At 41.4% G+C, this 23,240-nt stretch overlaps 1 protein-coding gene across 2 annotated transcripts in view; it reads right to left on the bottom strand.

Moving 5' to 3' along the window:
- CDH18 (cadherin 18) overlaps positions 1-23,240 on the bottom strand; it is a 601,306-nt gene that overhangs the window by 62,871 nt on the left and 515,195 nt on the right. For both annotated transcript variants that reach the window (XM_044293327.1, XM_044293328.1), the window contains exon 8: positions 5,865-5,983. In XM_044293327.1, coding sequence (XP_044149262.1) covers positions 5,865-5,983 — 119 coding nt within the window. The remainder of the gene's footprint in view (positions 1-5,864; positions 5,984-23,240) is intronic.

Below are 23,240 nucleotides of genomic sequence, written 5' to 3'. Positions count from 1 at the left end.
CCCCCCCCCTCCCCCCTTCCTTTTTCTTACCTTATACTCCCCCCCATCCTTGTCCCCTCTCCGCTACATTGCAGCGCATGACCTAGATGCTGTTAGGAGGATGTCCTTAACCTCTGTAGTAGAGCAGCTGACACACTTGCTCTCCTCCAGTCTCCAGCCCCTATTCTCTTAGAGCTTGCCATTGCTTGGGTCGGTGGTATTAGAGTGGGTTTGTTCCCTTCCTCTGATACTAGTCTGAAGCTTCTCTGGTAAAGCTCTGTACTTTAAGGGTTTACCCGTATTCCCCCCCACACTGAGTTATGTCTCTGCAGAAATACTGCTTATGCCTTTTGTTTTTCTATTGTTCTTTTAGTTTCCATGTTCGTAATGTTACCGCGTCACTTGAAGACTTCAGAAAGATGGCATTGGTATGGGCTGCACAACGAAGGTTTGACTTCTCCCCAACTCTGATCATGGGTCTTTATTATTATGAGCCTGAACTTGTTTATCTGCACATAACTTGCACGAAATCGCTCTCATCTCGTATCCCAGATGGCTGACCTTAAGATAGCATCTTACAACGTAAGAGGCTTTAACTCGCCTGCTAAAAGGGGCCAGATATTTGGAATGCTGAGAAGAGAGGGGGTAAAGGTGGTTTTTCTTCAGGAAACGCACCTGAAGCTGGGACATTTCCCCAATCTTTCACACTCATATTTTTCCCAATGGTACCATAGTGGTTCTAGCTCTTCTAACTCAAAAGGGGTCAGTATAGGACTGCAGAGGGGAGTCCAATTCCAGCACTTAGACCAGGTTCTGGATCCTGAGGGTAGGTTTTTAATGCTGAAAGGAACAATCGCCCAACACACTTACACCTTTATTAACGTATATGTTCCTAACAAGAAACAAATTCCCTGGCTAAAAAACATTTTAGATAAAGTGAACAAATTTGGGGAAGGAACCTTGGTGATGGGAGGAGACTTCAACCTAGTGATGAATCCTCTTTTGGACTCTTCCTCTGGCAAATCCGCGCATTCCCAGTCAGCGGTACGTTCCCTAACTTCGAAGTTGTGGAAAGCTCATCTTATTGATGTCTGGCGAACGTTTCATCCAGACACTAAAGACTACTCCTTTCACTCAACAGTTCATGACTCGTATCAGCGTCTGGACTACCTTTTTGTCTCTAAAAACCACCTGCAATATTGTAAAGACACGAAAATAGGTAACATCTTACTATCCGATCACTCCCCTATTTACCTGACCCTCACTCCTCCAAGATCAAATAAAACCCCTAAACCTTGGAGGCTGAATGAGCAACTGCTAGGTAATCCTGAAGCCAGGTCAAAAATTGAGAAAGCCCTTGGAGATTATTTTGACCTAAATGCCTCATCAGAAACCTCTGCCCAGACCCTTTGGGATGCCCACAAGACGGTCGTGAGAGGCCATTTTATCAGTATCGGAACTTACCTTACAAAATTGAGGAACAAACAAATAGATGAACTGCATGTGAATATCATCAAACTAGAACAAACACACAAAATCTCCCTACTCAAGTTTCATTTAGAAGAATTAAATGGTTATAGACGCTCTCTAAAAGACCTTCTTAACTCTATCTCAGCAAAATACTACCTTAACTCACAACACAAGGTCTTTGCCCACGGGAATAAGGCCTCGAGATTTGTGATGAACAGAGTCAAGGGGAGGAGGTCAAGCAATTTTGTCCACAAACTTACAACTGGTTCAGGCTCTCATGCCTTTGACTCTGAACAAATTGCATCGCAATTTCGAGATTTTTATGAATCCCTATATAATATAGACACCCACTCTCCCCCCCCTGCCACCTCCGAATCCTCATCTCCACTTTCTACCTACTTAGAGAAACTACATCTTCCTTCTCTGACTGAGGAAAATAGAACAATGCTAGCTTCTCCCTTCACACCAAAGGAACTTCTAGAGGCTATCCGTAGCTCCCCCAAAGGGAAAAGTCCAGGCCCCGATGGCCTACCTATATCATACTACTCAACATTTCAAGAGACCCTTATTCCTCATCTAATTCCTCTCTTTAACCAAACATTATCTAATACCCCTCTATCTAGCGACATGACCAAAGCCCACATTGTGCTAATCCCCAAAGAGGGTAAGGACCCAACACTTTGCCCTAGCTATAGGCCCATCTCTCTCCTTAACATTGACCTTAAACTGTTAGCCAAGTTACTGGCAAATCGTCTAGCCTTGATCTTGCCTTCTCTGATCCACAGAGATCAAACTGGCTTTGTTAGGGGGAGAGAGGGCAAGGATAACACCGCTAGAGTCTTAAATATTCTCTTTCACGCGAAGAAGAAATCCTTGCCTCTAGTCCTTCTCAGCACAGATGCTGAGAAGGCTTTTGACAGGGTTAAATGGTCATTTATGCATGCTGTTCTCTCTTCGCAAAGATTCCCGACCCCTTACCTCTCGGCCATAGAAGCCATGTACTCAAAGGCCTCTGCCTCCATTTCGGTCAATAATATTATTTCTTCTCCTTTTCTTATTAGAAACGGTACTAGACAGGGCTGCCCCCTTTCCCCCCTCCTCTTTGTTTTAACCATGGAACCCCTACTGCAAACCATCAGATCAGATAGAGACATAAGAGGGGTAGATCTGGGGGACCAGGAACATAAAGCGGCGGCCTTTGCCGACGATTTACTGTTGATGATCAGTAACCCTGCTGTTGCTCTCCCCAAGATCTATCATCATCTAGAGGTGTTTGGTAAATTGTCCAATTTCAAAGTTAACCATGGTAAATCCCTAATTATCCAAACCGGCCTCTCCCGTTGCCTGGCAAAACGTCTAGAAAGAGAATCACCTTTTAATTGGTCAAGTCCCCACTTAACCTACTTAGGGGTTAAAATTAGCAATGATCCTTCCCAACTGTTCGCTTTAAACTATATACCCCTCCTGAACCACATCTCTGCATCCCTTAAAAATTTGGATTTGCCGATTCTATCTTGGTTTGGCAGAAAAAATTTACTCACTTCCTTAGTTCTACCTAAGTTGACCTATCTAATTCAGGTGCTCCCTATCCCTGTCCCTTCCTCATACTACACTTCTCTTCGTTCAATATTCAGCGCTTTTATTTGGATGGGAAAGAAAGCTCGTCTCTCGTACACAACCCTAAATAGACCTAAAATCTTGGGAGGGATTGCCCTTCCAGATCCAGAATTATACGGGAAAGCCGTTCTGATGGCCAGAGCCTTGGACTGGTTGAGGGCCCCCTTTCACAAATCCTGGGTCCGTATGGAACAGTCATTAATTAACTCATCCTTTAGAGCGCTTCTTTTGGGGCACAGATGTCTTTCCCCCCTTCCCTCAGAAGCGAACCCTATAATAAGGGCAACATATAATGCCTGGAAATGGTTCCAAACTACCCACCTTCATGTTCCCTTTCCCTCACCTCTTTTACGAGTAAGGGATGTTCTACGCACTGCTCCTAATGTATTACAAGACAGCATGCCCACGCACCTCAGAAGATCCGACATTAGATTGAGAGATCTACTCATTGACAACGTTCCCTTTTCTTTGAATAAATTGAGAGAGAGTCTTGCAATCCCTCACTCCCGTACGCTTAATAACCCAATTTACTTTATTAATACATACCTGTCCCTACACATTTCGGTGGGAGATCTAATAAGACCCCTAACGTGGTTTGAGAGCCTGATAGACAACTCATTGGGCCCCACAAAGACCATATCGCAGCTATACAGTCGATTTAGATCCCATACTTCCAATGTTTTACCATCTTTCATTGGCCTTTGGGAGAAAGAACTAAACCGAACCTTTACTGACAAAGAAACTGCCACCATACTGTTATCTCCGCATAAGTCATCCAGATGCGTGCGTATTCAAGAAAACGCCTATAAAATTATGACCAGATGGTACAAAACTCTGGATATTGTCTCCAGATACTCGGTTTCAGGTTGTGATAGATGCTGGAGATGTATGTCAGACAGAGGCTCCTTTACTCACATATGGTGGAAATGCCCTAAACTCTTTAAGTGGTGGGAGAAAATATTTCAGATAGCTAATCACATTTGCGGGGCAGATCTAGTCCCTTCTCCGGAAATAGCCCTCCTGAACGTCTTCCCGTCCGGACAGAAGATCATTAATATAGCTCTTTTTAAGCACTTGTTGGCAGCTGCCAGATTTCTTATCCCGAGACTTTGGCTTTCTACTGAAATTCCCTCAGTTGACCAATGGCTTCTAAAAGTGGACCAAATCCATAGATTTGAAGAAATCTCCTCTTGGGAACTGAGGAACTATCAAAGTTTTATGAGAGTGTGGAAGGAGTGGAAGACGTTCAGGAGCCTCAATGACCTGTCTCCCTTCCATCTCTAGTCTCTATTCCATCTATACTCTGGAACTCCCTGGTCTATATGAGTTGTAATCATAACTTCCTCAAGTTGTGATCTTTTTGACCCAATCAAACATTTCAAGATTCGTATCCTTAATCAGTGCAAGTCTCCTACCCTCTGCACCCATGCCAATCCATCCATGATTACTTTATAATATAATAATGTCCCAAGATATTTTTTGACAGATACGAAATCTTGTATGATACTGCCACTTTAGCCTGTCATTGTGTACTGTGACGCCATTGTTACTGGTTCTTGTGTTAATTTGTCAGTGACTGCGAGGTTTGCAACCTCCACTTGTTATATTTCCTTGATTTCAATAAAGCTCTTTGGAAATCAAAAAAAAAAAAAAAAATAATTTTGTCTTAAAAAAATATCTTGCTAGACCAATACTTTAATAAATTCTTACCATAAATGCTAAGCTCCACTGATGCCTTAGCAAGAATTATTATTCAAAATCGAAATCAGTAGATCAGCATATGAAACCATTCATAGTAGGCACATGTTAAAAGCTAAATTTACATATATATTTTATTGTTTAGGATTTTATTTATGTAGAATTTCAGAATGCTTCCATACATCTTATTAAAATAAGGCTATTGGCAGTCGTGCATGAACATTTTTTTTTCTTAGAGAAAAAAAAAAGAATAAATCAGAATTGTATGACTTTTTCTATAAAACTCCAACTTATGTACAGTATATAAGTATTCCATTAAAACATCAGCAAATATAAGTGTCATATACAGATATGTCCACTCTTAACTGTTCAGGAGTTGTGTTAAGAGCTCCAATTTCTCATCATACACATTCAACACAAAATTCTGACATCCTAGCAAAACCTTTGACCGACTGCAATTCAGATCAGAGCCCCTATCTGGGCAAAAAATATAGCACAGACATCTTCCTACAGTACATTATGAAATTGTGTTATTTCTAAAAGGTTGGCATCTGGCATCTTGGCATATGTCAAATCAAGACAAGAAGAAAGACAAGAAAGGAAATGTCTGCATGTGGCATACTCTGCCACACACAAAGGTGGCACGCATGGATGAAATAAGACATATCTATACAGTTCTATCTGGAAAGGGGTGATATGGACAAATGGAAAGAGTAAAAGGTACATTTTGTGAGGAAAAACATAGATATGGGCTTCTCTGCCCTAAGATAAAACATTTTCTTTCCTAATCCCACGTGGAAATCAGACTGTATCAAAATTAAAACTAAACTTCTATGTATGTGCAAAAGTATTAATGCCGTTCTGTTAAAAAAAAGATCAGCCCGGTTAGGAATCAACAACTATGTCTACTAAAACTAGTTGATGAAATTGTAGACTTTTTCATAGATTCATAGCAAAGAAGGCTTGTCACCTCTGGATAGATATTGTGACTATGTATATGATTGATATGTTGACACATGATACATAATATATTAATTGTGTTTGGCTTTAATTACAAAAATAAAATTTTTATTTAAAAAAATGTGATAAAAAATTGTTACCTGCCCAGGTCTCCCATTCTCACACACAACTGCATCTTCATTTTCAATATATGGGGAATTGTCGTTCATATCTAACACTTTGATAACAACTGAAACATAGCTCACAAGAGTTGGGTTATCTGTAAATAGTGAAAGTATGTGTTAATAAGTAGAAACATTTAAAATAATTTCAAAAGATTCTAAGGATACCTTAATAGGTGGAAAATGTTGTTGCAGAACATTTTTTGCAACTGATAATCAGTACCATTTATGTGAACAAGCAGAATGGAACTGAAAATCAGGTGAATGGAACTGATTTTCAGTCATAAAACTATTCTGTAGGACATGTTGCCATGTGTAAAGGAACCCTAGGTAAGAGGTGCCCAATAATACAATAACTTATCAATATAGATAAACACTGGACCTAGGTAAATATGAATGTTTTTCAGAATGATTGATTTTTCCTTAATGATATGATGAATTACATATTTTATACAATATATATTTTTTTTTTAAATCCAAAATTAAAATCTGAAAATGAAAGTGATTTATTCTGTAGATCAGAAATTGCATTTCTATTACAGGTATTGATTGTTTTTATTTTCTAGTAACTATATTAAAATCAATAATTTTGGAGTAAATAGGCTTTGCTAAATGTCAACAGTTTTTGGATATCCACACTTACAATCGACAGACATTTCATCTGATACCCTGAATGTATGTTTGGATAGTAAATATTACCTTAGATTAGTTGGTGACCAAGTTCATACCTGGCAAAATAATGATTTCACTAAGACATTACACCATTCCACAGGGGTTGTATAAATTTTGGGTGTGGGAGGGAAAAACCACACCAAACATAGGAGGAAAAGGGGTGAGGGAATAAGGGCTGGAAACTAGGCAAAGTAGATGGACACCTCTTAGTAAAACCCTAATCAAAGTCCTGACTGCCAGAGGTAGGTGAGTTCATACACAGGAATACCTAATGTCCTAACTCACCCTATAGTACCCTGGTACTAATTTCAGTACTGAACCAACCTTCCAAAAAGAAGGACAAACAGGAGTCTCCCTCAGGCCTTAATACAAATGACAGGGAAATGCAACACACAAAATAACCCAAACAAAATACAAAAGGAAAAGAAAATATTTAACTTCAAGTGCCTATAGCAGCACCAGGAACTCAGCTGAGATCCACACACCAGCAATCCACAACTCAAACTGAAGCTATAAACCGCATAGCATAGTGGGAGAAACAACAATAAATATAGAAGGTTAAATTACCCTAATAGCCATACCTGGGGAAAGAAGGCGTGGCAAGCACCAGAAACAACACAGATGTCATTTGATCCAAACAGAAAACATGTCAGATCAAACCATGTGTTGCCAGTCTCACCAATCTCCTTCTACCTGTCGTGGGAACGTGCCTGACAGGTCATATACAGGGAGTGCAGAATTATTAGGCAAATGAGTATTTTGACCACATCATCCTCTTTATGCATGTTGTCTTACTCCAAGCTGTATAGGCTCGAAAGCCTACTACCAATTAAGCATATTAGGTGATGTGCATCTCTGTAATGAGAAGGGGTGTGGTCTAATGACATCAACACCCTATATCAGGTGTGCATAATTATTAGGCAACTTCCTTTCCTTTGGCAAAATGGGTCAAAAGAAGGACTTGACAGGCTCAGAAAAGTCAAAAATTGTGAGATATCTTGCAGAGGGATGCAGCACTCTTAAAATTGCAAAGCTTCTGAAGCGTGATCATTGAACAATCAAGCGTTTCATTCGAAATAGTCAACAGGGTCGCAAGAAGCGTGTGGAAAAACCAAGGCGCAAAATAACTGCCCATGAATTGAGAAAAGTCAAGCGTGCAGCTGCCAAGATGCCACTTGCCACCAGTTTGGCCATATTTCAGAGCTGCAACATCACTGGAGTGCCCAAAAGCACAAGGTGTGCAATACTCAGAGACATGGCCAAGGTAAGAAAGGCTGAAAGACGACCACCACTGAACAAGACACACAAGCTGAAACGTCAAGACTGGGCCAAGAAATATCTCAAGACTGATTTTTCTAAGGTTTTATGGACTGATGAAATGAGAGTGAGTCTTGATGGGCCAGATGGATAGGCCCGTGGCTGGATTGGTAAAGGGCAGAGAGCTCCAGTCCGACTCAGATGCCAGCAAGGTGGAGGTGGAGTACTGGTTTGGGCTGGTATCATCAAAGATCAGCTTGTGGGGCCTTTTCGGGTTGAGGATGGAGTCAAGCTCAACTCCCAGTCCTACTGCCAGTTTCTGGAAGACACCTTCTTCAAGCAGTAGTACAGGAAGAAGTCTGCATCCTTCAAGAAAAACATGATTTTCATGCAGGACAATGCTCCATCACACGCGTCCAAGTACTCCACAGCGTGGCTGGCAAGAAAGGGTATAAAAGAAGAAAATCTAATGACATGGCTTCCTTGTTCACCTGATCTGAACCCCATTGAGAACCTGTGGTCCATCATCAAATGTGAGATTTACAAGGAGGGAAAACAGTACACCTCTCTGAACAGTGTCTGGGAGGCTGTGGTTGCTGCTGCACGCAATGTTGATGGTGAACAGATCAAAACACTGACAGAATCCATGGATGGCAGGCTTTTGAGTGTCCTTGCAAAGAAAGGTGGCTATATTGGTCACTGATTTGTTTTTGTTTTGTTTTTGAATGTCAGAAATGTATATTTGTGAATGTTGAGATGTTATATTGGTTTCACTGGTAAAAATAAATAATTAAAATGGGTATATATTTGTTTTTTGTTACGTTGCCTAATAATTATGCACAGTAATAGTCACCTGCACACACAGATATCCCCCTAAAATAGCTAAAACTAAAAACAAACTAAAAACTACTTCCAAAAATATTCAGCTTTGATATTAATGAGTTTTTTGGGTTCATTGAGAACATGGTTGTTGTTCAATAATAAAATTAATCCTCAAAAATACAACTTGCCTAATAATTCTGCACTCCCTGTAGTCATGTATTTGTTTCAGGAACATGGCAGCAAGATTTCCTTGTACCCCTGGCCTACAAAGTTCCCAGATCCTAATACTATACATATGTAATCTCATGGATGAGGTAGAATTGACTGTTCAGAGCATGTCCGTACCTAATTTATGGAAACTATTTGTAATGGTTTCATTGTCCTGTTTCCTCAGTGGAAAGTTTCCTTATCTTTGATTCCTTATAACCCTTCTTACAGCACAATATATTATTTATTGTATCTCACATAATATTATTTCCACCATCCTTTTACTAGATAAGATTGCTTATGTTACAATGAGAATTCCAAAAACTGTGTTCATTTTATTTCTCTCTAAATGGTGAGAAAAGTCTTGTTTATCTCTGAAAATAAAATTACAAGTGTTATTTGTATATATAGGATAGATAGATAGATAGATAGATAGATAGAAGGAAACATTAGCACTAGGTTAAGTATTCAAACTATGGTGCTCAATGGATATATGAAAATGTATATATATATATATATATATATATTTTTTTTTTTAACAAGACAATGACCCTAAACACATGTATTGTCTCGGAAGGAGTGGCTTCACATAACACTGTCAGATGTCCTGACCACCACAGTCTCCTGATGTAAGCCACTAATAGGCACATTGAAATTGAATATCTCATGACACTGGCATTTCTTAAAGAGTGGGATATGTAAGGTAGCAAGTAATCAGTCAGTTTTAGAAGCTGACAGTGCACTGTCAAAAGAGCGAAATTTTTATCGCTAGGCGGTTAGGTTAGAGCATCTGCAAAATGGGATATTGTTACGAACCAGCAGGTGTGAACCCACTGTGCCACATCTCCTACCTCCTTTAAGGGAATTGTCTAAATGAACCCCTCGTTCTTCACAGTACCCCTGATAGTGGTTGCCACATCTTGAGGAGGATTGGCACACAAGGCAGCTGGTGCAGACAGACCAGGAGGTACCTGAGCAAGGTACCAGAGGTACAGACATAGTCAGCAGGCTGAGTCGTAACCAGGAGCAACAGTGCAGGACCGAAAGATGAGGCAGAGGCGAAGTTAAACAAGCAATAGGTCAGGACAGGTGGCACAGATACAGGTCAGACAGTCCAGAAAGGTAACAGGAGAGTCAAAGCAAGCAGGCAGGGATCAAACAGGTAGCGGAGTCCAGAAACACAAGCACGGGTCACATACACAGGAATACAAGTAGAGAAATCAGCAACCTTGCAGGACACAAGGACCTTGACATCCAGGCATCTGGCAAGGGGCTGAGTCACATATATATATATATATATATATATATATGCAGGAGGGCTAGGATTGGTCAGTGAAGTCACATGATCTAACCCATAAAGCACAGGAAGTGACACACACTGGCCCTTAAGGAAGTGCTGCAGGGAAGAAGCAGCAAGCATGCTGTGGCCAGGGCTGAAAGGAAACTGTGGATCCCAGAACAAACAGTACCTGCAAGGACAGAGCCCAGAACTGCAGCAGTGAATGAGGAAGCACAGGCAGCAGATCACAGCGAAACATGGCACCCAGGAGTGTGGCAGTTAGCAGCAGAACAGCGGCGCACAGCAGATTCTGTTACAGATATGGGGTGTACCCATTATGCAGTGGTTAGTAGCTATCAATAGTTGTCTAACAAACTAAATGTTGTCTAAAGAACTGCAGGATTAATGTTGCCCAAGGCTCAGTAATGTGCTTGTAGAGAGAATGATAGCCCATTTGGTCCAATGCCATAGATCACCAATACACATCCAAACTCCTTTGTCAATGTAACATTAGATTAAATTAAGGTACAAAGTGGAAAGGGTTGTTCCAGGTGTTTACTTTTTTTCTCCTACAGTACCTAAAATTGAAAATTCATCATTGGTTTCCACATGGTCCTCATTTTAAAAATGCTGACTGTACCAAAGTAATCAGGCCAAGAAAATCACCAAGGTACAAAGGGCAGCTATGGAACTAGCTGTGAATCCAACAAGGAAAACATTAACTTTGAGGAAAGCAAAAGTCAAGGTTAATGTACATTGATTGAGAAAACACACATACCATGAAGATGAGTTATTAGCATTTATTCCGTTAAAACATTATATGGTATGTGTGAATGGAATGAAGATATATGTAAGTGATTAGAATAGAGAAAAGGTTGTTTATTGGTGAAAACTGTACAATCAAATTGAGGCTCTATAATCTCTGAGTTTGTTATTCTCATATAGGGTTAAAAAGACTGCCAAATATGGAGGGAGGTGTGGCTCATAACATGTGGCCATGAGGGACGCCAAACTCGCTCTATTGCGCATGACGGCATGCTATGCTACGCATGACCGGAAGTTAAGCTCTGATGTGTTCCTCTGTGGAACGCATCGGCTGTTGAGTCCTCCTTATTGGATGGCTTAAGAGTGGTGCGTCAAGGCAGGGCCTTACGAGCTCCGATGTATGTGGAACGCATCGTATACTACCACAGGTCCGGGAATGCGCACCTATAGGCCAGGCCTTGCCATACCCCCTCCAGCTGTCCAGCAAAGAAGATTCATGACCCGGTGCGTTTCACTGAGGAAAAATGTTTGTATCCTTTCTATCCTCCTTATGCAATTACATCCAGTTTGTATTGTATACAGAAAATGCCCTGAGGAAACCAGTAAGCCTAAACACTCCTACATTGGAAAATAATCTTCACAAATTATTTATTAGAAAATGTAAAGACACCAGTGTTGTTTCAAGTTCAAATTTACCAAACCCAACTATGAGCTAGGCATGAGAGACAAATTCAGTAGCATCAGTTGGCAACATGCCAAGCCTCCAGGAGACAATTTTGAATAGATGTATTGATCTTTAGGAAATAATACCTACTGTACATTGGAGTAGACAACTTTTTTTTCTCCAGAACTCTCACTCTCACTAATTTTTATAGAACTTGTGTACAAGCAAAGGACTAGGACCTTTAGGAAAAGGACTAGCCCATTTTAGGCTGTGAAGACCAAGCATTGTTTTATCATAGCCACATTGCAAGGGCCATAATATTTCATATTTCACTTGCAAAAACTATTCCATTACATTCAGTGTGGCTATCCAGTAGTCATAACTTTGTTTTATGCTATCATTACTCTTGTTTGCATGTAAGCAACAAAGTATTCATTTCTCCCAGGTCAGATAACACAACTGAGATGGTTGGTCTTGATTAGCACTGTCATTGTTATCAGCAGCATATCTGTTGTAATGAGTATCAACCTCTTCCCCTAGCTGTACCGAGAAAACTCCATGTCATGGACCACCGCTACTAAATTGATTATGTGTACTATGCAGGGAGCAGGTGTTATATCCCCCAAATGAAGCACAGCCAAAATGTTCCTGCCATTGACACTGACCAATTGTAATTGTTGGGGAGACATCCAGCAGGAGATTTGCTGCTAGATGCACATTAACAACTCAGCAACTGTGTAGCATTTCTCTCCCAGGCTCATCAGTTTTAAACCAACAAGGCATTGTTCAGTTTAAACATATGAAAGCGAATGAAAGGAGGGAGGTAGATTGGAAGCAATGCTCTGCCCTGTTTCTACCGATGATGGGATTATATCTATTGAGGAAGTTGTGGAGTAGGTGACTGATGTGGGAACCAGTCCGGCACAAACATAGATGTGTCAACCACAAGTGGCCTTGCTGTTTTGCAGAGTTGCAGTATAAAACATTGACCCAGTGGGCCATGAAAGACATGAATTGTCCATAGCCATAACAGCTGCCCCACATGTCAATATTGGTGAGCACCTTGCTAAAATGTGAAAATTCCAAGGTGTAGCTTACATTATCCAGCAGGCGAGAGTACAGTCTAAGAATGTCCTTTATTTTCTTTTGAAATAATGGAAGATCAAGACAATTTTCAGCAATTTGATTGAAGACAAGACAATAATTTTTGAAAAAAAAAATCACTATTGGACAAAGCCCAATACCATGTGAGGTCAGGTACACAACTGTAATAAGTGGATTTTTTAGGGTTCTTTTATCCTGCTGGCAGGTTCCAGCAGATTTTTCAGCAGAGAACAGCCTGGCTGAGCTATATGGATTAAGCATTATCAGATGTTATCAAAACATCTGTTGACCCCGTTGACTATAATGGGGTCTGGAGCAAAGAGGCCATCACGGCCATCTTGATTGAAGATTTTGTGCAAAATCTCACCTGCGGTGACCTATGATATCCCCGCGCCCGGCCAGCATGATGACATCATCAATCAAGATGGCTGCAATGGCCTCTGTGCGAACAAATGGATAAGTTAAGTCTTTTTATTTTTTATTTTTATTTTAACCCTAATTAACCCCTTAAAGGCCGAAACGGTAGTCACAGATGCTGCAATCAGCCTTTATGAGTGACTCAGACATTATTATTACAATAATATGACTAATACGTTGGAGAACATCTCTGAGTCATTAAAGTATATGGCGCTCCAAAAAGGAGTAAAGCAAAGCAAGTGTTAAGACACGAGTACATGGGATAGAGACGAAAGAATGCAAACTACAGTTTGCAGAGTACGCTGAAAGGCGGCATAGAGTATTTATTATGCACAATTTATAACTCCATCTCTACATTTATTGACAAGTGAATGTGGTGACATATAAGTGGATTATAATTATATTAAATACACACACATTATTCAGAAAATAATTTCAACTATGCCTGTACAGAACTTAATTATTATAGACATGAACATATCCCTATAAGCCATATCACTGTATAAAACATTCAATAACCGGAATCAGCATTTTTATTAACCATTTTTAACAGTTATACTCCGGAGTTTTATTATTATTTTTAGGGACCATTTTTTGGTCATTTTTTGATTATTATTATAGCATGGACCCTTCAAAAACTATTTTTATGAGAGAGACATGCTGCTGAGCCATGACCTCTGGTGACGCGACCACATCCTTAGTAACAGGATGCAATGCTCTGTTTATTCCTGCAGTGGATGTGTGCTCTATTAATGTGTACTAGTGTTTCTGACTAATGGAGCACCAAGTCAATGAACCTATCAGGTTCTGATCCAAGGACTTGGGGCTCTATTTAAATCCCTTCCTGGCCATACACCATTTATAGTCTTGTTTGCTTCACTAGCTAGGTACCTTGGTCACTTTTCCTTCATTTGAGTACTGATCCCTTTGTGCTTCAGACCTCGGCTTGTCTACTGACCGCCCTCTGTCTCTCATTTGGTACTGTGTAACCTGTCTGGTTCCAATCCATTTCCATATGACTCTGCTTTGTTGTTTGTCCGCCTATGCACTTATTCAGAGTAATGACCGTTATTCAGTTGTGGTTCTGCCAAATAAGGTTTTTATTGCAAGTAGGTAGGAAAGCGGGCTGGGTTCTTGGTTAGTGTTCACTGTCCTTGTCTGTCAGAACCTATAAGCATTACATCTATCTGTTGATTTTGTGCTGATTTCAAGTTAATCAGTGTGTGTATCTATATATGTATATATATATATATATATAAATATATATATATATATATATATATATATATACATTTTAAGAAATGTGAATATCATTGAAAAGTAAATTTATTTCAGTAATTCAATAAAAAAAAAATTTAAAAGAACAGCAGCTTAATAGTACAGCACTGCAGGAAATGACTTCCCGACCAGCTGCAGGGGAAAGGCTGTTCCCATTAGCCGGATCTCTGCTATATGCGCTGGCATTGGTGAAAACACTGATGTCGGCGCATTAATCCTCACTATGGTGTGGGCAGCGCTGACCGTGGCATTTGCGTGGTGGGTGGAGGGAGGCAGCTCCCTCTTCCCCATTGGGTGCCTGCGCAGCTGTGACAGGGACCCGATGGAAGGAAAGGCAGCCCGATCCCTTCCACAGGCATCGGGGGTTTCTTCCACGTACGCCTGTGAGATCCAGAAGTATTGTAATGCATTGTAAAGTTGATCAGACCCCCAAAAGTTGTGGGGGAAAAAAGCGGAAAAAAAAGTTACAACTATTTTTTGCATATTAAAAATAAATAAAAGTTTCAAGTAAAATTAAAGTGTTCTTTTCCCATAATAAATAATAAAAAAAAATGAGAAAATTATATATTTTAGTTATTACAGCGTCGGTATCAACTGGCTCTATAAAAATATCACATGAATCACCCTTCCAGGTGAATGCAGTAAGAAAAAAATGGTACCAATCAAACTATCATTTCAACCCGCAAAAAATTAGACCCTACCTAAGACAATCAGCCCGAAAAAAATAATAATAATATGGCTCCCAGAAAATGGCAACACAAAAGCAAGATTTAATTCTGTTCAAAAATGCATTTACTATGTAAAATGTAACAAAAATAAAATGCATATTGAGGTTTAATTTGCTGTTGACTCTTGCTGTGTTGCAAGAAAAAATTGATTAACATGAAAGCTCTGCATAACAATTAAATTTTGAAAGGGTTAAAAAAGTTTGTAACATTAGTTTTGAATAATTTGAGGGGTGTAGTTTCTAAAATGGGGTCATTCATGGGTGGTTTCCATTATGTAAGCCCTCACAATCACTTTATAATTGAATTGGTGCTTAAAAAATGGTTTTGGAAATTTTGTTGAAAATGTAAAAATATGGCTTCTAAATTTCTAAGCCTTCTAAAGTCCTAAAAAAATAAAATGGCATTTACAAAATGATGCCAACATATAGCAGACATATGGGGAATGATGACGGATAACTAGAGTTGAGAGGACACCTGGATGTTCGGGCTCGACGGGTTCGGCCGAACGTCACAAAAAAGTTTGAGTTCGGGACCCGAACTTGACCCCGAACCCCATTGAAGTCAATGGGGAACCCGAACTTTGGAGGACTAAAATGGCTGTAAAAGTCATGTAAAAGGCTAAAGGGTTGCAAATGGCAGCAAAATGTGGTTAAGAGCATGGCAAGTGTTCTGCAAACAAATGCGGATAGGGAAATGACTTTAAATAACATAAAATATGTTTAAAAAAAATATTAATCTTGATCTTGGAGGATGAGGTCCATATGGAGTAAAAGATTGAGGAGGCAGTGGATGTGGGGGTGGAGGATAAGGAGGTGGCCTACACTGCTGTTTTATTTTTATTTTTTTAATTAGGGTACACCCCAAAACATTGGGAAATATAACCTGTGATAACCCCCTCCAGCCATGCTAAACAAACGTTCAGACAATACACTGGCTGCAGGGCAGTCCAGTACCTCCAAGGCGTTAAGGGCAAGCTCAGGCCATATGCCCAATTTGTAGACCCAGAAGTTGAAGGGGGCATACCTATCAGTCAGTACGTGTAGGCGTGTGCACACATACTGCACCACCATGTCGCACATCCCCATGATGTCCGCTTTCCAATTTAATATCTGCCACTATCTGATATTTTCTGCGCCTACAATGTTGATCACGGTTAGCAGCAAATCAGGGTTCCACGCCAGAGAGGGAGCATGAGAAAGGGAGACCACATCCAAGGGAGGTCAATGGCTGCAATGTCATTGAGAGGAAATGTGGGACAAGTTATTAAAGCAGAAGGATTGAATGAAAGGGCCAATTAAAGATGAATTTTAGAAATCCCTGTAACCTATGCAGAGCAGGGGATTTTCATCGCCAGAAATGGGTAAATGTCACCCACCAATGGAACAGATGATTTAAAAAATTTTGGTCCCTGTCAACTACGTAGAGCAGAGATATATCACCCAAATAAAATTTGTGAATATCACCCAAATATGTAACTGAAAAATTTGTGAAATGTATTTACCTGTCTACTAGCTAGAGCAGGGGTATATCACAGCCAAAAATTGGTGAATGTCGCCTAATTATGTAACATAAAAATTAGTGAAATTCATTAACCTGTCAATTAGGTAGAGCAGGGGTATATCACAGACAAACATTGGTGAATGTCATCCGACAATGTAACAGACAAATTAGTGAAATGTATTTACCTGTCTACTAGGTAGAGCAGAGGTATATCACAGCCAAAAATTGGTGAATGTCACCCAAAAATGTAACAGACAAATTAGTGAAATTTGTTTACCCGTCTACTAGGTAGAGCAGGGGTATATCACAGCCAGAAATTTGTGAATTTCACCCGAAAATGCAACAAATTAGTGAAATGACATAAAATAAAATACGTAAAAAAAAAATAATAATAATCTTGATGTATGAGGTGGAGGTCCATATGAAGTAGGAGGTTGAGAAGGCGGTGGACGTAGCGGTGTAGGTGAAAGCGGCAGTGGAGGAGGATGAGGTAGCCAACACTGGTTTTAATTTTTAATTTATTTATTTATCTATTTTAAATTAGGGTACACCCCAAAAGAGTGGTAAATATAAAAAATACAACAATGAGCAATTGCGCTGTAGTATAACAATGGCTGGGCAAGGCTGGTATACATGTCTATTCTGGACAAGGTACATACAAGTCCTGTGGGATCCATACCTGATTCATTTTAATGAACGTGAGCTTATCCACATTGGCTTTGGACAGGCGGCTGCGCTTGCCTGTGATAATGACCCCTGCCGTGCTAAACACATGTTCAGATAATACACTGGCTGCAGGGCAGGCCAGCAAATCCAAGGTGTAAAGGGCAAGCTCAGGCCATGTGCCCAATTTGGAGACCCAGAAGTTAAAGGAGGCAGACCCGACATTCAGTACATGTAGGTGTGTGCACACATACTGCTCCACCATGTTGGTGAAATGCTGCCTCCTGCTAAGATGTTCCTTATCAGCTGGTGGTGCTGGTTGTTGTGGCGTGCTGACAAAGCTTTTTAACATTTTGGCCATGCTAACCCTGCCTTCTGAGGTGCTGGTGTTGCCCCCGCTGCATTGGTGACCTCTTCCTCCTCCTCTGCCTTTGCCTTGTGCTTCCAGTCTGGCAATGCCACCAGCAGCGTGTCTACCAGTGTGCGCTTGTACTTGCGCATCTTACAATCACGCTCCAGTGACGAAATTGTGACGAAATCCAGTTGTCCTTGTAACGGGGATCCAGCAGCGTGGCCACCCAGTAATCAGCTCAAGTTAGAATGTGGGCAACTCGGCAGTCATTGGGGAGACACTGCAGCATGTAATCGCTCACGTGTGCCAGGCTGCCCAGAGGCAACGACAAGCTGTCATCTGTGGGAGGTGTATCGTCTGTGTCCTCTGTATCCCCCCAGCCACGCACCAGTGATGGCCATGAGCTGGTTTGGGTGCCATCTGCTGTTAACACGGTTCTTCCTCTTCCATCTCCTTCTCCTCCACCTCATCATCCTCCAGAACTGTGCCCTGGCTGGACAATTGTGTACCTGGCGTTTGTGGGTGCAGTAACCCACCTTCGGAGCCACTTGGGAATGACTGGCCGACAACCCTATGAAATTATCCCTCTTCCTCCTTCTCCTCCCCTGCCACATCCTCTTCCATCATCACCAAAAGCGTTTTTTTCAAGGAGGTATAGAAGTGGGATAGTAACACTGAGAACGGCATTATCGACACTGGCCATGTTGGTGGAGTACTCAAAACAGGGCAACAAGGAACACAGGACTCGCATGGAGACACAGTCATTGGTGGTGAAGTGGTGCTGTTCCGCAGAGCGACTCACCCATACGTGCTGCAGCTGAAAATCCACTATCACATGCTGCAGCTCGCACAGTCTGGCCAGCATGTGCAAGGTGGAGTTCCACCTTGTGGGCACGTCACATATGAGGCGGTGAGTGGGAAGGCCGAAGTTACGCTGCAACGCTGACAGGCGAGCAGCAGAAGGTTTAGAACGCTGAAAGAACACACAGGCAGCCTGCACTTTCTGCAGCAGCTTTGACATATCGGGGTAATTTTTAAAGAACCTCTGCACCACCAAATTCAGCTAATGCGCCAGGCAAGGTATGTGCGTCAAACCGGCTAGTCCCAGAGCTGCTACGATATTTTGCCCTTTATCGCACACCACCAGGCCGGGCTTGAGGCTCACTGGCACCAACCACTTATCTGTCTGTTGTTCCATGCCCGTCCACAGCTCCTGTGCGGTGTGGGGTTTGTCCCCCAAACAGATAAGTTTTAAAACTGCCTGCTGTTGTTTACCCTTGGCTGTGCTGAAGTTGGTTGTGAAGGTGTTATGCTGACCGGATGAGGAGGCGGTAGAGATTGAGGAAGCAGAGGTGGAAGGACATGCGCCAAACTGCTATCCGCCTCAGGCCTAGCCGCCACTGCATTTACCGTGCTTACTGGTCCACATATCCGTAGCTAAGTGGACCTTGCCACAGTTGCACAGTGGACACCTGATTTTGTCCCTCACTTGGTTGTGCAGGAAAGGGATGGCTCACGACGTACTGTGGGGCAGCCACCGCCATGATGCTTTTAAAACTATCCCTCTCCACCAGACGGAATGACAGCATTTCAAAGGCCAGGGGTCGCGGGTGGGTAGAGGGGGTACTTCCTCTTCCTCTCCAGTGTTTGGGAGAAGGAGAGCTGAATGCTTCCATTGGACATTGTTGAGATGCTTGGTGACCCATCTGGTGGTGTTGCTGGCAGATCCTCTGTTAGTGGGGTGGTAGGTGCCACTGTCACTCCAGAGGTGGATGAAGAGGCCGAGACTGCAGCAGAAGAGGAAACAGGAGGATCCAGAGACATTTCTTGGTTTTTGAGGTGTCTTCTCCACTGCAGCTCATGCTTTTTACTTAGATGCCTGATCATGCAGGTTGTGCTCAGGTTGAGAACGCTTATGCCTCGCTTCAGGCTCTTATTGCACAGCGTGCAAACCACTTGTGCCTTGTCGTCAGCACATTGCCTGAAGAACTGCCACGCCAGGGAACACAATGGTGCTGCCCATTGTGTTGGATTGTCAATGCAACCCTCTTCTCCCACTCTTCACACACTGATAGCAACACTGCAGGAGAAATGCTAGCACAGGCTTCCAGTATCCGTAGTTTCAGGTGCTGCACATCTCATATCTTCACAGCATATACATAATGGGCAGCACATTGAACACATTTTATAAGTGGTCAGAAACTTAAATAACTCATGAAAGAATAAAGTTACGTTAAAACCAAACCATTACTATAAAATATCAGCTACCATTTTATGAGATGTGTCCCTAGGTGGATCCCCAACAATCTGGATTCATTGGAAACTGAAATTTTGTAATCAATTTACTAATCTCTAACATTTATGTATGTCTACAGGGTGGGCCATTTATATGGATACACCTTAATAAAATGAGAATGGTTGGTTATATTAACTTCCTGGTTGTGGCACATTAGTATATGTGAGGGGGAAACTTTTCAAGATGTGTGGTGACCATGGCGGCCATTTTGAAGTCGGGCATTTTGAATCCAACTTTCGTTTTTTCAATAGGAAGAGGGTCAAACCTATTGGGAATTTGACAAGAAAAACAATGGTGTGCTTGGTTTTAACAGACCTTTATTCTTTCATGAGTTATTTACAAGTTTCTCTTTGTTTACAGCCATTGACATGTTGCCGAGGTTAACACTTGCGGAGCGGATAGAAAATGTGTTGATGTCTGGTGAATGCAGTAACCGGGTCATTGCAGCAGATTTCAATGCAAGACAGCCTATGAGACCACCTATCTCCCATGCTACAGTTAGCAAACTGCTTGCTAAGTTTCGTGAAACTGGTTCAGTGTTGGATTTGCTAAAATGTGGACGCATGAAATCTGTCACTAATGAAGAAACATCAGTGGCTGGCCTAGCTTCATTCAGCAAGAGCCCACAGCATAGCACTCGCCGCATGTCACTGGAGAGTGGCATTAGTCGAACATCCCTTCGGCGGATATTAGCTACTTACAAATGGCACCCTTACAAACTCCAGCTACTGCAGCATCTCAAAGAGGATGACCCAGATCGGCACACTGAATTTGCAGAATGGGCAAAATAAAAATTGGAACAGGACCCTCAGTTTACGCAGAAGATTTTGTTCAGTGATGAGGCAAACTTTTATGTGAATGGTGAAGTTAACAAACAAAACCACCGCTATTGGTCTGACACTAACCCACATTGGATAGATCCCTCCAAGACTGTTGGAATAAAAAAAATTGATTGTATGGTGTGGTATATAGGGTACAAAGATAGTGGGGCCATTCTTCATCAATGGAAACCTCAAGGCCACTGGATATGTGAAATTGCTACATCATGATGTGTTTCCCTCTTTATGCACTGAAGCTGGCACGTTCCCTGAGTTTTTCCAGCAAGATGGTGCACCACCACATTATGGGTGTCAGGTACGAGCATTCCTAGATGAACAGTTTCCTGGAAAGTGGATTGGTCATCGTGGGCCAGTTGAATGGCCCCCAAGGTCTCCCGATCTGACCCCCTTAGACTTTTATCTTTGGGATCATCTGAAGGCAATTGTCTATGTTGTGGAGATACGAGATGTGCAGGATACGGATACTGGAAGCCTGTGCTAGCATTTCTCCTGTGGTTTTGCTATCAGTGTGTGAAGAGTGGGAGAAGAGGGTTGCTTTGACAATCCAACACAATGGGCAGCATATTGAACACATTTTATAAGTGGTCAGAAACTTGTAAATAACTCATGAAATAATAAATTTATGTTAAAACCAAGCACATTATTGTTTTTCTTGTGAAATTCCCAATAAGTTTGATGTGTCACATGACCCTCTTCCTATTGAAAAAACAAAAATTGGATTCAAAATGTCCGACTTCAAAATGGCCGCCATGGTCACCACCCATCTTGAAAAGTTTCCCCCCTCACATATACTAATGTGCCACAAACAGGAAGTTAATATCACCAACCATTCCCATTTATTAAGGTGTATCTATATAAATGGCCCACCCTGTACTATCGCCTGTATTTGTTCTGGCCTCACCATTCATAGAGCCGCATTTGGCCCTACCAAACACTGAAGGCTCTGTCGTCTACTCACATCTGAGGATCGCGTTTAACTTGTGCGTGTAGCTGGCAAAGATCGACCACGTCCTCTCCCTGCAACAGGAGCTCAACCAGCAGCACCACGAGCGGGACCACTACCCTTATTCAACACTCTCCTCATTCTCCAAAAATGTAGGATCTTGCTCAAAATGGGTGTTTTTTTAATAACAAGATAACAGCAGTATCTAACACATGCATTTCACACTGACACATGCAGCAATGGCTGCAATTTTTGTATTTGGCCCTAAAATGTTAGATTTTTTTTATAACAAATATAACAGCAGTATCTAACGCGTGTATTTCACACTGACAGATGCAGCAAAGGCCGCAAATGTAGTATTTGGGCCCAAAATTGGTGTTTAAAAAACAAACAAACTGAATATAACCGTAGTATTTAACGCGTGTATTTCACACTGACAGGTGCAGAAAATGCTGCAAAAAATATGTATTTGGCCCAAAATGGGTGTTTTTTAAAACTCAGAAAATGATTGCAGTATTTCAAGCTTAAATTTCACTCTGGCAAATGCTGCATTTGCCAAAAAAGGGTGCTTTTTGAAACCCAGAAATGTATTTCAGTCTTTCAACCTTGCATTTAACAATGAAAGATGCAGCAAAAACTGCTAAATTAGGATTTTGCCCAAAATGGGTGTTTATTTTAATTACAGAATATGACAGCAGTATCTAACTCTTGTATTTCACACTGACAGATGCAGCAAGTACTGTAAAATTTAGTATTTTGCCCAAGAAGGGTGTTTTTTTTAAAAACCCTGAGAATTATTGCAGCATTTCAAGCTTAAATTCCACACTGACAAATGCTGCATAGGCCCCAGATGGAGGGTATTGCCAAAAAAGGGAGCTTTTTTAAACCCAGAAAAATATTGCAGTCTTTCAAGCTTGTATTTAACAATGACAAATGCTGCAAAGGCCACATATGTAGGGTCTTGCCAAAAATGGGTGATTTTTTTTTTTTACCCAGAATATAATTGCAGTATTTCAAGCTTCTATTTGACTGTCACAAATGCACATATGCTGTGCTGAACTTGCATAAAATGGCCACCGCCACCCACATAACTAACAGACAGATAAAAGTTATTTGTCTGTGTCAGAAAAGTTTGGGTTCGGGTCCGGGGTCCAAAAATCCTAAAGTTCGGTATGAACCCGAACATTACAGTTTGGGTTTGCTCAACCCTACTGACAACTATTTTATGAGGCATTACTATCTGTCTTAGGGAGCATTCACACGACCGTGTTGGTTTTGCGGTCCGTAAATCACGGATCCGTGTGTTCCGTATGTCTTCAGTTATCTTTCCTTTTCCGTTCCGCAAGTCCGTATAATACGGACGTGGTGTTTCCGTGTGTCATCCGTTATTCACGGTCCGCAAAAAAAACGGATGGGTAATGAAATGGGGTTTCCTAGAATGTTTTCAGTCCAAGGGTCCGTTAAAAACGGATGACACACGGATGCATTTCCGTGTGCTATCCGTTTTTCACGGACCCAATGACTTTCTATGGGGCCACGGACTGCGATTTGCGGCCAAGTATAGGACAT

The sequence above is a fragment of the Bufo gargarizans genome, chromosome 5 (assembly GCF_014858855.1).
Source record: "Bufo gargarizans isolate SCDJY-AF-19 chromosome 5, ASM1485885v1, whole genome shotgun sequence".
Taxonomy (NCBI): Eukaryota; Metazoa; Chordata; class Amphibia; order Anura; family Bufonidae; genus Bufo; species Bufo gargarizans.
Note: the sequence above shows the minus strand (reverse complement) of the source record. Positions and strands in the feature narration are given on the sequence as shown.